The sequence below is a fragment of the Nymphaea colorata genome, chromosome 1, assembly GCF_008831285.2.
Source record: "Nymphaea colorata isolate Beijing-Zhang1983 chromosome 1, ASM883128v2, whole genome shotgun sequence".
NCBI lineage: Eukaryota > Viridiplantae > Streptophyta > Magnoliopsida > Nymphaeales > Nymphaeaceae > Nymphaea > Nymphaea colorata.
Genome location: NC_045138.2, coordinates 3,817,587 through 3,835,820, shown reverse-complemented (window position 1 = coordinate 3,835,820; position 18,234 = coordinate 3,817,587). Strand labels below are relative to the sequence as shown.

Below are 18,234 nucleotides of genomic sequence, written 5' to 3'. Positions count from 1 at the left end.
GTGTAAAAAAAAACGTTATTTTCGAAAAAAAAGGCTAAAAAACGCGCGAAAATGAAAGGCCGCAAAAAAGGGAAACAGACGCATTTTTAAAGAAACGGCAAAAATGAAAGATAAAACGCGTTTTTTTTCGCGTCTTTTTTTAAAAGCGAGGTCTTAATTCGGTCGCATTAATGATAATTTCTAAAACTTTGAATGGTAGATTTGTAAAATAATGAATAAAACGTAAAACTTAAACGTTAAAAACATACTCAACGTTTCGATTTAGGGTTCATGGTGTTCATAATAGGGGAAACTCTAGACCCAAACATTCCCGACTTCCGGCGACATTCCCGACCTGCAACTCACCGGCGGAGCACACTGGCACGTCTTTGTTGGGGGGCTTCCATCGGGCGGCAGGCACACCAAGCCTCCGACAGCTGCGAATAGTTTCCGGTACCCAGCAAAGCTCCGACTGTCTGTCCTCGTTCTACACCTGCGCGGAGGTAGGATTTGCTTTGTTTTTTTTCAGTCGATTTGCGGATTTGCGTTGGATTTTTTAGGTAAGCAATACTGAAAAGTACAGGACATGTAGTTTTCTAGTTTTTCGGTCGATTTGCATATGTCGATTTTTTAGTCGATTTGTATATGTGTCTCAGAAGTTAGATTCTTAGAACTTAGGAACTCTATGGCTGAGAGACTTTGTGCGTTGGAATTCCTGTGCCTTCAATTTTTCTTGTGCGTTAGAAACTTAGAAGTAAGAACGTTTCTGTCTGTTTATTTCTGTTCTTTTTATTGTTTCTGAGTGATCCTCATTTTTTACTGCTTGTGTTCATTTTCTAATTGTTTTGTTATGTAGTTCTTCTTTTGATATTGCCTTATTAGTTTTTCATTTATTTAATTTTTTTCTATTTTTTTTAAATTAGGATCTTTTTAAAACTTTTAAAATTGACCGTATTTTCTCTTTTTTTTTTTTCCATTTTTTTAAGCTTGCCATATTATACTCGAGAAAAACCTCGGGGTTTAAAACTCCAAAACGTTATTTGTGTTGTCTTGTTGGAAATGTGTTCAAGTTTATGATAATTCAATTCACCTTAAGACCTAAATTCCGTCCAAAACATTACAAAATGTTACAATAATATGTGAGTTGATGATCTTGTCTATTATTTCATCAAATTGTGAATATTTTGGGGTTTTACTTGCCTTCAATTTTCTCCTATGTCGTGCCTAAGACTTCATCTGGTTTAAGCTGAAGTTAGATCAGGTGTGTAACAAGAGTTCTTTTTAAGTAATTCTATCCCTTCTAGCCAGTCAGTTTAATTCAGCCCTTGATATCTTCATTTTCTTTTTCTTGTTTTTCCTCATTCACTTCCTTATAACTTGGAATGCTGGGTTGGAGATTGGTATGAACGATAAAAATTTTTGTTACTTTTTTCCTGCTGATCAAAAAATTGTCAGGCTTTTCCTGAATTTTTGTTTATTGCCACCAAACATAGGTTAAAAATGCAGAGCTGAGACTTTTTTCTGTTCTCTTTTTTTCCAGGGAATTATTTATAGAGAAAAAATATGTGAAGTTTTATCTGTGTAATCAAACGGGCCATCATGGATAGGATGACTATGGGCTCATTGAGGTCCAGAACGATAGCGGGTTGGATCTTGGAATTTGTTCTCCGACAACCGATTGATGATTGGATTGTCAACAGGCTTGTGACGGTGCTCCCTCTCCCTGATGAAGACATCCGTCTCAAGAAGATTATCCTTTTGCGGAGAATTTCCTCAGAGGTCTCCAAGGGCACCATCTCGGAGAAGATCCTCGATTCCCTAGAGATGGTTGAGGAACTTGACTCCATTGCCCCAATGGTTTCCTCAGAAACAGCCACATCTTCAATGAGAACTGCATATGGGTATGTTGTCGTGGCTAGCATCTTGAGCTTCCTAGGAGACAACCCTGATGATGAAGCGGGCGATTACTACTCTGCAATGCAGAGGATTTGGACAGAGCGGATCAGCAAGATGGAGTTGGTTAGTTCCATGGGTTTCATTCCTAGATGCTGGAAAGAGGTGAGGATGGAGCTGGAGGCGGTGGTTGTGGCAGTGGCTGGTGGGGAAAGAGTCCATACTTATGAGTTAAGGAAAGAGGCGGTTAGGGCCGCCCTGGAATCATTACAGGCATTCTTGGTCATTGCTGCTCGTGACCTAGGGCTACCCTTTCTTGGTGTTGTGTCCGGGTATGTCCAAGGGAAACACCACGACCTAGATGGTTTTTGGAGAAGTGTGGTTTCTTCAACTTTAGAGACAGACCAAAGGGCTTGTGCCCCAATGCTGGAAGAGAACATTTCATCTCCTCATCAGCCTCCATCGAATGGTTAGCACCTTTTGTTATTATTGGCTGGAATTTAATGGATGAACAGGCCACTTAATCTTGTATATTGCCAGTCAATAGCTTGTGACCAATGTTTTAAAACCTAGTGACTTTTGGCTCGACTCATAGTGAATGGTTAACTCAGTCATTCAGCCTGGGTTTAATTGCATTTTTTGCATAAAGTATATTTAAATATGTATAAACTATCAAATAATTTTTTTGATTCATATATTATGATAACATGTATGATAATGTATAAGCATGTATAAAATATGAATTTTAGTAATAAATTTACAACAATTATGTAATTACTACATACACACACATCAGTACATCACACACACACACTGAAAATTTGACATAATTTAACATGTGTATAGGTAGTAACATGATCTTTTGGAATGATTTTGAGTCATCCCATGCTGGTGAAACATGAGGCACCAGCATTTCTCCATCTCACAATTTGGAGGATAAATAACCATAGCAGTTTGGTTAGATACCATGCTAAGTTTGTCAGGCAAATCTGAAAGTTTATATGATATAGAGTGCAAGAATATGTTTAATTAACAAACATGAAGATGCTGTTCCAGGTTGTGGCCCTAAACAAGAAGCAAGTGCTGCACTTATGCACGGGGATGCACCAAATAGAAATGGAGGTGTTAGTCATGTGCCGGTGATTGGTGATAGTAACTTGGGAGATGGGATTAGGTTGATGCAAACACAAGCAATCCACAATGTCCAGGCAGCGCTTAAATCAAGTGCCTTGAATCTGCAGTTGGCTGTGGAGGATCCTCTTCCAAATGCACTGGAAATGGTTCGACAAATGGAAAATAAGTCTAAAATTGGATGTGAAGATTGTAACAGTAAAGCATCAAAAGAAATTCCGCATAATACTCTTGGAGATCCAAAAACCGTGGGGGAAGCTACTGAGATAGGTCACTCAGAAGAACCCAATACTGGAAACATGAGGGGCACTGGTTCAGAAGGACAATGTACACATAGCTATGGAAGAATGATAAAGCCTAGCCTTTTTGACCGCAATAAGACTGCTCAAACTTATGAGGTTGGAACCTTATTTTCTTTTGGTTTTGCATTGTGCGTATGTAAATAATGATAATTTGACTGCACAGAATATTCTTCATAAAGATGTTTTAAAAAGTTTAGATGGTTAGAAGAATCTATAACTTGTTCAGAAATGGATGTATCTCTTAAGTTCCATGCAGATATTTTGGCTTTTCTGGAATTCTCACTTCATATAAAATCAGTCTATCTTATGATTGCAGGCAGCTAGGAAACCTATAGCTTGTTTTGCTGTGAACATTGTTCCCACGAAGTTCTTCCTTATTGTAGAGTGTTGCAAAGGATATATTCAAAAACTATTTGAGAAACCTGTTTGTCCTAAAAACCTTGGATTCTATCACTCTATCCTGTTTTGGCACTATGTTCATCCACGTCTTCAATGGACAAAGCTAAAACTTTGTGTTTTGTTTTTAATATTGCTGCAAACTGACGCCTATTTTGACATCATTAGCTGCATTTCTAGTTGATTATATGCTTCATAATTAGACAAACTTAGAAGACATGGATGATTTAATACAGGGCAACATGTTATTAGTAAACAGAACTTTGTGAGAATTCGTGGTGCTTGTTTTGCTTTCCTTATAACAGCAAATGTAGATGTTGCCCATGATATTATTTTTTTTGTCTCATGATAAAGATGGTTCAGTCCTCCCCCTAAATAGGAGAATTTGAGGCAAATGTAGTCCCAGACTTTATCCAAATTGTACACTTAGTGATGCTTGCAACAGGTCATCTGTTTCTATGCATCTAGTTTTGCTCTGTTTTTATGCATCCAAATGTGTTTATGGTTACATGAGACATGAGTTTTGATCAAATTCACACGATTGTATTTTCTGTTCCTGTGTTCTAGATTTGCTCTGTTTCTATGCATTTATTTGTTCATGGTTTGATTGGGAGTTGAATTTTGATCTAAGCTACTTAGGATTTGATCTATTTGCAAATGGTCTGCTATAAGCTAAGACATAAAGCTAAAAGTTCATAAGGTTGTTTTTGTCTAAGAAATTTGATTCTAATGAACATGTCTAAATTTCCAACTTACCTTTATGTTTCAGAAAATGCATGTTATAGCTTTTCTGAAATTTAGATGCTCTCTCTCTCTCTCTTTCTCTCGCGCATGTGTACAAGCACATGCATACAATAAATATGCATGTTATCTGTTTCTATGCATCTAATTTTTTATGGTTTAAAAATTTAAATGAGACTTGGGTTTTGTTCTAAGCTAATTAATGCTTAATCCTTCTGTAACCGGTCTGCTATTATGATGGAATGTAAAGCTGGTATTCATATAGTTGCTCCCTGCCCATACGTTTGTGGTTTGGAAAGGTTTGTTTTTTGTAATTTAGATGGTGAGGGATCCTAATACATGCATATAGGCCTGCATTTGCTTTTCTCAATGTTGTAAAAAGCGTATCGTAAGCCGTATCGGTCTGGCTTTAAGATACGCCTTATCGTAAAATATCGTAACGTATCGTAACCGTATCGTTTTTTTTAAATAAATCAGAAAAATAGAAAAAAAATCGAAAAATTCATAAAAAATCAGTAAAAATCAAGAATAATATATTCTTCACAAAAAACATGTTTTGCAGAATGATAGACTTATGATTGCTATAAAGTTACGGTTCATCATTCGTAAACATCAAAATTCATAACAATATCAATTTAAAAAGCACAACAAGTCAACAATTACGTAACATATATCATAATTTCATAACCATAGATTCATAAGTCATAAGGTCCATAAGTCTATGAGATACCACATCAAAAAACAAGTTTTATATGTTATGTATTACATCACAAGATGGTAATGAAATTGTGAAAATGTTCAATGTCAATACATATAAAATGAAAGCACTCTCGTCTCTCATTCATAATCTTCATCATATTCATTCTCATCGTCATCTCCTTCTTAATCTTCATCTTCACGATTTGAAAAACCCCTTTCCTCCCAACCGGAATCAGCCACCCACGCACAAACCCATGGTTTAATCGATTATTTCACAGTGACAATCGATGATTTAACGATGGAAATCAATGATTTCCCTCCACGACGGCACAATATCTAGGTTAGAAATGAAGAAGGGGCGGGTTTTTATAAAGAAAACTCGAAAAAGGGGGATTCGAGTCTCTCTTTTTTGAAATCAGACCGTATCGTACGATACGGGGCGTATCGCTTACGATACAAGGGGTGTATTGTATCGTATTTTGTAAACGATACGATACGTATCGTACGATACGGCCCCGTATCGTATGATACATACCACACTGGCTTTTCTCTTTCTCTTGATTGTTGTTCTGATCATTTTGGGATTGGTCCATCAAAGTGGGTTGATTCTCTTGGATTATATTAGTTGCACTGCTATTTTTGAGGACTGTTGTCTAGTATATTTTGTATATTGCATGCTCTTTTTTCTCTTTTCGTTTAGAATAACTGCTCTTGGTTTGTATCTTGTTGTGTTGTATATGCAGTGGGATAGTGAATCAACTGAGCCTCTTTTGGAAAAATCACAAAGTCATTCAAGAGCTATACATCTACCCAGCCCAAAGAAATTGAAGATTTCACCTCTGCAGAGGCAAGATGCTACTAGATATACTAGGCGAAGAAAAATCAGGAGGTGGAGTCCATTTGAAGAAGAAACACTACGAGATGCTGTCAAAAAGTATGCCATTCTTTTCCTTTCTTTTTTAAAAGTTCAATCAATTACTGCTCTTTATCACTTTGGACCCTACATATCAAAGTGGAGAGGCGTATACAGTTTTACATGTGCTCCGGGCCATGTGGTGGAACACTTTCATTTTCTTTAAATAAAATTCAATCTGTTGTCTTTCATTTGGAGTTTGGCAATAACCTCACTCGTGTGAACTGATGGAGTAATGAAGTTTTAACCCCCTATAATAGGGGCCTCAAGGCAATAATCTTTATATTTGGTTTTCCCTTGAAGCAGTATATAGAGCATCAAACCAGCCAATTCATCGGAAAGTTGGTCTATTTATGTGACACATTCTTTGATGGTTTTGTCTCCTTATTGTAGGCTTGCAATTTTAACTTGTGGGTTGCACTTGCATGCTATGTCTTTCATTGTATGTGTTTTCTTTAAGAGATCTGAAAGTTCATGAGCTTCGAGATTTGGCCAATGTAAACAAATCCCAGAAATGATTTTATGCTGCCTGGCCCACTCCTACACCTGGTTTGGGCTATTGGTCTGGCGGACCCCTAATTGTCCCTTAGTAGTTCCAGTTCCAGCCTTAAAAGACTAGGAACCATGACAATCAACTACTTACTTGGCCAGCCCCTTCATAAGTCGATCAAGATTTCTCTCAATCTTATATACAAGACTAAACTTTCACAATAGGGTGTCATGATCCACCCCCATCTCAAGACACACACGTTCGCATGTGTGAGACCTTAGGTCCGAGTGTTGAACCAAACTTTGATACCACTGTAACGACCCAGCATAGTGTTGTACGTATCGTACGATACGTATCATATCATTCAGAAAATACGATACGATACGTATCATATCGTTCAGAAAATACAATACGATACACCCCTGTATCGTAAATAGGGGTGTATCGTGGATGTATCGTACGATACGTACGATACAGACCCCTGTAACCCCATATCGTACGATACGGGCTGATTTCAAAAAAGGGGGGCTTGAATTCCCTTTTTTTGAGTTTTCTTTATAAAAATCTGCCTCTTCTTCATTTCTAACCTAGAGATTGTGCCGTCGTGGAGGGAAATCATCGATTTCCATCGTTAAATCATCGATTTTCGAAGTGAAAACATCGATTAAACCATGGATTTGTGCGTGGCTGGCTGATTCACGTTGGGAGGAAGGGGTTTTTTTAAGATGAAGATGAAGAAGAAGATTAAGATGAGGATGAGCTAGGCTCGATGCAGACTGATTCTTACTTGATACCCCAAGCTGCGGAGGACCGGGGGCAGGGTGTTTTTACTGCCTTGGAGTTTTGTTCACCAACTATTTGGTGAATCTCCCGTGCGCAATTTTGTCCACTTTTTCAGTGCTGCTGCAAGAAAGCTACAAAACAAATCTTCGGCGGAGCTAGATCTAGACACAAGGCAGTAGCAAGGATTGCACAGCAAACAAGCAGCCTCAAAGTCTAAGAAATTCTGTCAAACAGTTGGTGCTCAAGAAATTTTTCTAGCTGCCCAGTGCAGTGTACCCACCACGGCGATGGTGATGCAGCAACATAGCTTCAAGAGGAAGCTTTCTTGCAGCAGCACTGAAAAAGTGGACAAAATTGCGCACGGGAGATTCACCAAATAGTTGGTGAACAAAACTCCAAGGCAGTAAAAACACCCTGCCCCCGGTCCTCCGCAGCTTGGGGTATCAAGTAAGAATCAGTCTGCATCGAGCCTAGCTCTGATACCACGTTAATCAGCCATGAAACTAGCATAATCTAAAGAGTAAATGAAATAATCAGTCCAAAGTGCAACACATCCAAACTCTCAGCACTAAACTCAAACCGTATCTTGCTTGAGGAAATCCTTAACCCTCTTTACTCATGTGTGTATATAATCAAGAAAGCAAAACTGTGAACATGATACCTTTACTCCTAGCTTGCAACTCAAGTTTTTAATATTTTATGGTTCCAAATGAATTATTATACAAGGTGGCCTATAACTTTACTAGTTCTGGAACAAGATGAGGTGGACAACAAAATTTCATCATGTGAAAATAACTCATCTCGTGCACAAATCACTAGGGATGCAAAATTTATATGATTCAGCTCTTTCGAGTATGACATTTATGAGTCAAGTAGCACTGATCATCTAGTAGATTTTATCAAATCAATATGTGGATTTTATGTGACTTTGAGAGGGTAGAAAAAATTATACTATAAATATAACAACCCAGGCCCACTTCCACATTGGGCTTGGGCACTCGTTCTGGTAGATGTCAACCTGCCCCTCGGTCCCTCCCCCTAAAAGGGCTAGGAACTAGTACAATTAATCTCTGCTCCCTTCCTCACGCCACAACCAACACCACCACCCCACCCCCCCCCCCCCTAAAGAGAAGAATCAAGGCACATACATTCATGCATGTAGGATCGTAAGTCCGAGTGATGGCATGGCTTGGATATCAATGTAACAACCCGACTCCTTACCCCCCCCCTAAAGAGAAGAATCAAGGCACATACATTCATGCATGTAGGATCGTAAGTCCGAGTGATGGCATGGCTTGGATATCAATGTAACAACCCGACTCCTTACTTTTGGTATGGCGGAGCTTGTAAATCAGGCCCAAATTCGAGAATGCAAATGCTTCAAGAGATATACTCTTGAAGATCCCAACAACTTCAATAGATAATACAAAGCCAAACCTCAAACTTGAGGAGAAGATACCAAATATATTAATCTCAAGAGAAGAATACACAAGAGAGACCAAAAAGCCTTAAAAGAACAAAGGTCCCAAGTGCCCTATTTATAGAGGAAGTATATAAGAAAGGAGGAAGAAAAGAGGAAGAGGAAGTGGCTGTTGGGGCTCCCAATGGCTAGATTTCTAGCCATTGGGAACTCCCAACAGCTACTTCCTTTCTTAATAAAAAAAGGAAAAGAAAAAGGTTTAGAAAAAGGCATGAAAAATAAAGACAAAATAAATACAAAAAGTCCTATGCATACACACATACATTTATATATACAAATCATACATCAAACTGCTAGGAGTAGATACAAAAACATGTATGTATACTTACATTATAAATTCTAACACCTCCCCTCAAACTTACGGTGTAATCACCGAAAGTTTGCCAAGAAGAAATTGGAATCTTGCGGAAGCCAGTGCTTCGGTGAAGAAATCTCCAAGTTGATATTCAGAAGGGATAAAAGATAGATCAATTGTTCGGCTAAGATATTTCTCTCTCACATAGTGACAATCCATTTCAATATGTTTTGTCCTTTCATGAAAAGTGTGATTGCTAGCAATATAGATGACACTTTTGTTGTCGCAGCAGAGCTTGGTGGCTTCATTGAGGTCAATTCCAATGTCCTTCAATAAGCTTTTCAACCATACAATCTCCATGGTGGTGGTAGCCATTGCACGATACTCTGCTTCAGTTGAAGATAAAGAGACTTTATGTTGTTTTTTGCATCTCCATGGAATGAGAGAGTCACCTAGAAAAACACAAAAACCGGTGGTGGAATGCCTATTATTAGGATCTCCACCCCAATCAGCATCAGTATAAGCAATCATATTCAAGTTTGATGAGGAGGATAGAAAAAGTCCCTTAGTGATAGTGTGTTTGACATATCGAACAATCCTCAATGCAGCTCCCATGTGTAAAGAAGTGAGTCTTTGTTGAAACTGACTTATAACATGTACAACATGTGATATGTCAGGCCTTGTGATGGATAAATATGTGAGAGCTCCCACCAATTGACGAAAGGGGGTGGGATTTTCTAGAATTTCTCTATCATCAATCTTCATCTTTACTCCTAAAGCTTCAGGAGTGTCCACTACCTTGTCATCAGTGATTCCTGATCTGCTTATAATGTTATTGGCAAACTTCATTTGTGAGAGCAAGTATCCTCTTCTACTATAAGCAAAACTTCAATACCAAGGAAATATGTTAGTTTATCCAATCAGTCATTTCAAATTCATTCTTAAGGAAAGTCTTTACCTGCATAATTCCGTTGGCATCATTACCTGTAATAATCATATCATCTACATATAAAAGCAACACAATTGTACCTATAGTTGTGTTTTTAACAAACATAGCTGTGTCAGAAAAACATGATTTAAAACCTTGTTTAAACATAACATTGCTAAACATATCAAACCAAGCTTTTGGAGCTTGTTTCAAACCATACAATGCCTTTTTGAGATAAAGAACTTTGCCTTTAGGTACATCTAGCCCAGGGGGTGAGTCCATGTATACCTCTTCATTTAAGTAACCATTCAAAAAAGCATTTTTGACATCCAATTGATATATGGACCATTGTTTAATAGAAGCAACAGCAATAAGAGTTCTAACAGAGGTCATACGAGCGACAGGGGCAAAAGTTTCTTCGTAATCAATCCCATATTCTTGGGCATATCCTTTGGCAACAAGTCTAGCTTTATACCTTTCAATAGATCCATCACTTCTAGTTTTGATTTTGTAAACCCACTTACATCCTATTGTCTTTTTCCCGATAGGAAGAGACACAATGTCCCAAGTTTTATTATCATCAAGGGCTTTAAGTTCATTGTTCATGGCTTCAACCCAAAGTGGGTTAGTTTTGGCTTCAACATAGGATGAAGGTTCATCAAGAGAGTGAATAGCTAATAAGCAAGCTCTATGTTTTGGAGAAAAAGACTCGTAGGAGACAAATTTTTGAGGTGGATGAATATCTCTTTGAGATCTCCTAAGAGTAGGTTGAGACTCTTGGATGTTTTGTTGAGACCTTCTCTCATAAACTATTACATCCCTTGGTGGTGGTCTATTAAAAGAAGTGCTATCAACCTCATTTAGAGCATCATCATATGAAGAGTGCAAAACATCATCATCATCATTATCATAATCATCATCTTTTATCCATAAAAAGGAATATTCATCTTCATGCTTGGGTTTATTTTCATTAAAGCCATTTTCTTCTTCTAAAAAAATCACATTTCTAGAAACATAGACCTTATCTTTTTCAATATCATAGCATCTATATCCTTTTTGAGTTTCAGAATAGCCAATAAAGACACATTGAATAGCCCTAGATGAAAGTTTATCATTTTTGTCATTTAAAATGTAACATTTGCAACCAAAGACTTTGAATCTTTTATAAATTGGCTCCAAATTAAAAAGTTTTTGAAAAGATGAAATATTTTCTAAAATTTTAGAGGGCATTCTATTAATCAAGTAAATGGATGTAAGAATTGCTTCAGCCCAAAAATTTTTTGGAACATTTTTTGATATAAGGAGAGCTCTTGTTGTTTCAAGAATATGTCTATGTTTTCTTTCGGCGATTCCGTTTTGTTGGGGGGTTTTGGGACAAGACTTTTGGTGTATAACTCCCTTTTCCTTTAGGAATTCTTCAAATTCATTGCAAATGAATTCTCCTCCGGAATCACTTCTAAAAATTTTAAGGTTTGCATCAAATTGAGTTTTGATCATGTTGTAAAAGTTTTTGAAATTCAAAAAAACTTCCGATTTGTGTTTAAGAAAGTAAACCCAAGCATAACGAGAGTAATCATCTACAAAAATGACATAATAAAGTAAACCACCTTTGGACATAATAGGAGCGGGACCCCATACATCTGAATGCACTAATTCAAAAGGTGCTTTTGCAACAAAATTTCTATTTCCAAAAGGTAAAGCCTTAATTTTGGCTTTAATACAATCATCACATGAGATCATTTCTTTACATTTCTCTTCCAAAAAAGGGATACAAGACATTTTTCCTAAACTTGAATGTCCAAGTCTTTAATGTCAAATTTGGATGTCTTTCTTCTTGACTACATTGCAAGTTGGGTTGGAAAGATCCAAATAATCAACATAGTAGAGATCATCTTTCCTAGAACCTTCCCCAATCGTCTTCTTGGAAAGATGGTCCTGTATCAAAAATTTATTTTGTGAGAAGACAATATCACATCCATGATTTGTTATTTGAGAAACCGACAAGAGATTTAAGTTAAGTTTGGGAATGAATCTAACTTTTGGTATTTTGAAAACTTTTGAATCAAAATTTTGATCAATATTCCCAACACATCTGATTTCAAGAGGAGTTCCATCGGCGGTTTTAACAAAAGGGCACGATTCCTCCTTAGTGCATTCGGTAAGTAATAAACTACAAGGGGTCATATGAAAAGAAGCTCCAGAATCAAGAATCCAAGAGTACTTACTTGAAGATGTAGATGCTATCGTTGCTCCGGAAGTTGGAGAAGTCCCTTTCCCTTTGAGTAGTGGTTGAAGAGCATCAATAAGCTTGTCTAGGTCAAATCGATTGCTTTCTTCATACATTGTCCCAACCACACTTGTCTTTTTGTCAAATCTCCTCAATTTAGGACACCTAGGTTTAGTGTGTCTTTCTTCTTGACAATGGAAACATATAATCTTCTTGTTGCCATTATTCTCATAATTTCGATTAAAATGAGGAGGTCTATAAGTTCTCATATGAGCGCCGGGTCTTGAAGTAGCAAGAACACTTTCACTCTTTTCTTTACAAAAATTGAGTCTATTCTCCTCCATTTGAAGCTCGGCTATGACTTCATTCATAGATGGCACCTTATGTCTATGAAGCAAGGAAGTTTTGACTCCATCATATTCCGGTCTAAGACCAAGAATGAATTTGTAAAATTTTTCCCTTTGGATTTATTTTTCCCTCACTCCAATGTCTCTTGGATCATACCATTCGGGTTCAAATAGGGCAAGTTTGTCCCATAATTGCTCCATTTCTCCAACGTATTGCTTAATGGACTTATCCCCTTGTTGGAGACTTGCAATCTTCATTTGAAGATTGCACATGTAAGCCACATCTTTCATAGTGTGGGTTTTCTTGAGGAAATCCCAAGCATCATGAGCAAAATTATGTTTTGCTATTTGGCCCATAGTTGTAGTATCAACACAAGCAATAATCCAAGTGATAATCTTGTGATGTCCTATCTTCCACTCTTCCCATTTTCTCTCGTATTCACTCATGACCTTGTTTTTTTCCACCCCATCTAGTTCTTGGGCTTTACCATCTATGGTTTTGGTTAGGACTAATTGAGGTTCACTTTTAGATCCATCAACAAGTCCCCATAAGCCTTTACTTCTAATGAAATGTTCCATAGTTTTTGCCCAAGAAACATAGTTTGATGAAGTAAGTTTAGGGAGAGGAGTAGAAGAATTTCTTTCATCCATAATGTGTACCCTGTAGAGGAGACGTTGAGGTAGTGATAGGATGAAAAACAGCCACAAAAAAAGAAGCTTTTGATGTGCCAAAAACTGCTTCAATCTTCACCTCAAGGAAGCTTGATCCCGTCACAAATATCACCAAAAGAGGTCAGCAAACAAACAAAACCCTCTTGTGTTTGTGTTAAATCACAGCCGACAATATATCGAACACTTGGAGTGCTTCACAGCTCCAAAGAAAGTGTAATAGCTGAATCTTCAAGTCTTGAAAAAACAGCACGACAAAGAGCCAAAACATTGCTTTGATACCATGTAAATCAGGCCCAAATTCGAGAATGCAAATGCTTCAAGAGATACACTCTTGAAGATCCCAACAACTTCAATAGATAATACAAAGCCAAACCTCAAACTTGAGGAGAAGATACCAAATATATTAATCTCAAGAGAAGAATACACAAGAGAGGCCAAAAAGCCTTAAAAGAACAAAGGTCCCAAGTGCCTTATTTATAGAGGAAGTATATAAGAAAGGAGGAAGAAAAGAGGAAGAGGAAGTGGCTGTTGGGGCTCCCAACGGCTAGATTTCTAGCCGTTGGGAACTCCCAACAGCTACTTCCTTTCTTAATAAAAAAAAGAAAAGAAAAAGGTTTAGAAAAAGGCATGAAAAATAAAGACAAAATAAATACAAAAAGTTACAAAAAGTCCTATGCATACACACATACATTTATATATACAAATCATACATCAAACTGCTAGGAGTTTAAGATATATGATAGTAGATACAAAAACATGTATGTATACTTACATTATAAATTCTAACAGAGCTCACCTCAGCCCCCCCTTCCTTTCTCCTTTTTTGTTTCTGTCCCGAAAGGACTCTGTTCCTCTCTCAAAAGGACTAACAACCAAGACAATCTATCTTTTAGCCGCCCTCTTTACCAAGATTTCTCTCAATCTTAGAAACAAATCTACTTCTTACATAGTTCCAGCTATTAAAGCAATTTCATAACTGTAAGAGAAAGTCCCTCTTCCACTTCAATGAACATGCAAACCTAACAAAAATTAACTCAATTTATGAAAACTAGAGAGGGGTAGCTAGAGATCGTAGTGTATCAGGGACTCTAGAACAAGAGAGAGCTGGAGAGGGAGAGACCCTAGTTTTGGACAACAATCTCGGGAACTAGGGAAGGATAGAGAGTGCCTTGGCGATTAGCGGAGACCCTGGTCTGCAATAACAGTTGTTAGCGATGTGTGTGTGTGTGTGAGAGAGAGAGAGAGAGAGAGAGAGAGAGAGTTCTACCCTCTAGTAAAATTGTGGCTCCTTCATAGACTGCTTCAGACATATGAGAAAACTCGAGTCCACGACTTATATGTGGTGCAAGCAGTTTGACAACACGACACGACTTGAAAGATTATAACATTTTGCTGCAAATCAAATCAGACCAGAATAGCAATTTTGATCCGGTTTGGCAATGAGATGATCTAAAGATCCAAGCCCGATTCCTTGAGAGGTCGGGTTGAAATGATTCAAGTCCTAGATCATGATTAAGCTTCTAACAGGTCTGAGCTCCTCTGCCCGAGTTGGCTCATTGAGCTTGCCAACTATATATAGTGTTTCTGCCTTCGCAAGGGCCAAGGGTCTTTGTAAGACCCAGCCCACTTCCACAATGGGCTCAGGTTCCAATCTCCCAAGCTTGTTTACAATTTTAAAAATGAGACCAAACTTTTCAATAGGGTGTTACATATTTTGTACTTTAAACTCTCTTCTGTAGGTAAATTTTGGTTGATTTATGCTGTAATATCATTCAAAGTAGAAAATGATAGTCACAGCTACAAGGTGGTCTGACCGCTATCACCTTCTCTTGTATTCATTGTCTTATTTTTCGGGCTATTGCTTTCACTTGTATGAAAACTTCACTAAAAAGGAAACCTGTCCTTCCCCTTTCTAGAAGCGAGCGAGTTTGTGAATCACCATCCAATTTCACGAGTCAAGAATCTATGGTTGTGTGCCATTCATGGGTGGAGGCAAAGAACCGATGTCATAGGTGGAAGAGGTTTTCAATAGCCTCCCTTACTGGTGCTACTTATTCAAGGAATCTATCGAAGTAAGCTGCTTTAAGAGCCAAAAACTCCTGGTTGGACAATTACTTTGTATGTGGAACCAGGTTGCCCCTTGATTGAGTCCCTGGCTAAGGCCTGGCCCCAACTTTTTTACCTATCGAGAGCAAGCGGTATTCCTAGAATGCTTGTGGTGAAGCTTTGTAGTTTAGCTTCACTCAGTAAAGAGTTTTCCATAATTTGGTTCAGGTTCGTTATGTTTTTTCATAATTTTAAATAATTTGATCGGGTGATTTTTCATTCAATTTTATATGTTTGACTCCTTTTGTTTGTTAGTCCTGGCAACTATGTCATTGTGCGATCACTTTTTTTTCTCTCCCATTCCTTTCTGAGCTATCAATGTTGAGAATACAATTTTACCTTGCGATGCTATAGTTGATCAAGTCATATTCTATTTTCCGTACTTATTGGAACAGATGCTATGAGGGCCAAAACTTCTATGCTTATACTTGTTGTCTCTTCACCAATGCATTTGAAGTTGATCTCTAGATTTTCCTTTTTTTTTTTTGGGAACATGGAACTAATTTACATGGTATTTCCTTGTTCACCAAACATAGTTTTGTCCTCATGCTGAGAATGCATTGTGTAAGGCCTTGTTTATTCTGTTTCCGGAATAACTTCAAGGACTTACTCGCTTGAATGCAGTTTGTGTTTTACAGTGTTGTTCTGAAGAACTTTTTCTTTTCCTTTTCCCCATCGACAGATGTGGAGTAGGGAGCTGGAAGTTCATTCTGAATTGCCATCATGAAGTTTTTGAAGGAAGAACGGAGGTACTTAATTTTTTCATTTGTGCTATATCCTCTTTTTTATGTGGAGATGATTTTTGCTGATAAATTTTCGCTGACCTTACTGCAACAGATAGATTTGAAGGACAAGTGGCGAAATATGACTCGTCCCTAGATTTTGAAGTGATTGAAACTTACAAGTTTTATACCTGACTGCCTCTTCCCATCTAGGTCTTGTCATCCTTTTGTACATGCTGCCACCATAACAGGCCAATGGGTAGGTTTCATATGAAAAAATGTGAAGCTGGTTACCTTGTGTATCCGACACAAAGATGTGAAGTCTGGTATATTCACCTCTTTTTGTAATGAAAATGATTATTCAAATGAAAATTTTTCTTTGTTTGTGATTGACGTTATATCAATTTCACAAATTGATATTTTTGTGATTTCATGGAGAAGGGTTGAAGGACAACGGTCGACAATGAAATTAGTTTAGGAAATAGAGTTAGTTGGGATAGCTTGGGTTTTGAGGATTATGAACAGGGTTGTGCAGTGGGCAGGCAGGCTCTAATGGCCAACTGCTCTTTTGAAGAACAAAAAGGTGTACCTGCCGAGGTTGAATGACAACCACTTAAAGGTTTCTGATTAGGCTCTTGAGACTTGAGAGAAATCAAGATTATTTCACCACTTCTGTGTGACACCCAGCAAGGTAGAGCGACATCTGGTCTGTCAAAGGCAGAGTCCTAATGAAAGTACAGTACCAACCCTTATGAAAGGCTCTTGCAGCTGGGCCACACAAAAATGCAAAATTGGTAGATTATCTGATCTTTCCAAGCACAGTCAAAATTGGTTGCAGTTTTCCATTTTGTCATTTGTTATTCACTCTGATAAGGATTATATATGTATATATATAAGATCTTCTTCTCATCCACTTTTGTGTTCAGTATAAGCTCTGCCAATTTTGTTATGTTGTTCCCTTCCGAGCCTTGTTGGGCTTGGTTTTGCTTCATCTTGTTGAGAGAGTTCAGGTCTTCATGAATGACATGTGACCATTCACATTATGTGTAGCTATGTCCAAGTATGACTATATATGGATGTATGAAAATAATATACATTTCTGGTTCATGTCATTATGCTGGTTGTTATGAGAGGTATTTGCAATTGAATCTTATGATATGGGCAAGGTGATTAAACATATCTGCATATTAGGTAAATCATTTAAAAATCATGAACTGCACTTAGATCTGGTTGTAGTCATTCAGCGATCCAGATCTGCATTCCCTTTTAAAAGAGAGAAAAAGTGGGTGAATCATTACAATGTGTAGTAACCATCTCCTTTTCTCTCTCTCTCTCTCTCTCTGTTTTGCTCCTTACTGTGATATAAATCTACATGCAGAGAAATCTCCCAAACCAGGCATGTTGTTTTTCTGGTAGAAGAGAAAATTATTGGTTCCTTTGTATGATTTGTCCTTGTTTTTACTGACAATAGATTCAATCGTTTCATCATGGGTGAAACAGTGATATCCCTTATGACCAGCAAGCAAGCCTGAGAGCAAAAAATCAGCAGCAGCGGAGGCCCATATTTCCCTTCCTCGCTTCAAAGATGTCCCTCCTTTTTTGGGCTCCAGGAAAGTCCGCCGCCTGAGTTTAGTTCCTTTTTTGCTGCTTTGCTTTGGGCTTTGCACTGCTCATTCATCTTGCAAGAATTTCCTTTTCCTGGTTGTGTGCTGAATATGCTGGAACTTTCTCCTGCATGCTGAAAACAGAGTTTAATTTTTTTGTCATTTAATTTGTAGCTTTGATCATCTGTAGCAATTGGAATAATGACAAACGAAATCTCAAAATATCACCATTTGCAATAAGTTGACTAATTGTAAACATGTAAAGGAGCATGAATGATCATTGAAGCCATTTTCTTTATGTTCGAATGGGTTTTACTGTTATTGTCAAAAAGGTTGAGAGGTTGCTCTTAACTAATTTATAGTATATACCAATGTTGTGAAATTGGCCTCAATTGGTCGGGTTCAAATCAAGTCAGTGGCAAAAAGGTTCTATATGTTACACATAGTTCATTTTTTATTATTTTAAAATATGTTAGTGGTTTCTTTTAAATGTTTCTATGTACATCGTCTATTTTTTTTGGAAACC

The 18,234-nt window shown here is 37.6% G+C and overlaps 1 protein-coding gene across 3 annotated transcripts; it reads left to right on the top strand.

The window, feature by feature from the left end:
• The first annotated feature begins 272 nt into the window (after positions 1-272).
• On the top strand, positions 273-18,006 carry LOC116267780 (uncharacterized). 3 transcript variants are annotated; one of them, XR_004175671.2, is made up of 7 exons: positions 273-482; positions 1,520-2,341; positions 2,929-3,401; positions 5,885-6,075; positions 16,065-16,131; positions 16,220-16,363; positions 17,605-18,006. XR_004175671.2 is itself a non-coding variant. In XM_031649678.2 (6 exons), exons 2-6 carry the CDS (start codon positions 1,579-1,581, stop codon positions 16,259-16,261), a joined length of 1,536 nt encoding a protein of 511 aa, XP_031505538.1. In that variant the 5' UTR covers positions 273-482; positions 1,520-1,578; the 3' UTR covers positions 16,262-17,216. The 3 variants fall into 3 exon arrangements, 1 of the variants encoding a protein (XP_031505538.1); XR_004175669.2 differs by having other exon boundaries at positions 17,576-18,006; XM_031649678.2 differs by lacking the exon at positions 17,605-18,006 and having other exon boundaries at positions 16,220-17,216.
• Positions 18,007-18,234: the final 228 nt, after the last annotated feature.

Excerpts from the sequence above, each read along its gene's own strand:
- LOC116267780 (XM_031649678.2), top strand. The coding sequence starts at position 1,579 with ATGGATAGGATGACTATGGGCTCATTGAGGTCCAGAACGATAGCGGGT. Across the intron at positions 2,342-2,928 it reads TCATCAGCCTCCATCGAATG|GTTGTGGCCCTAAACAAGAA; the intron begins GTTAGCACCTTT and ends ATGCTGTTCCAG. Across the intron at positions 16,132-16,219 it reads TTTTTGAAGGAAGAACGGAG|ATAGATTTGAAGGACAAGTG; the intron begins GTACTTAATTTT and ends TTACTGCAACAG.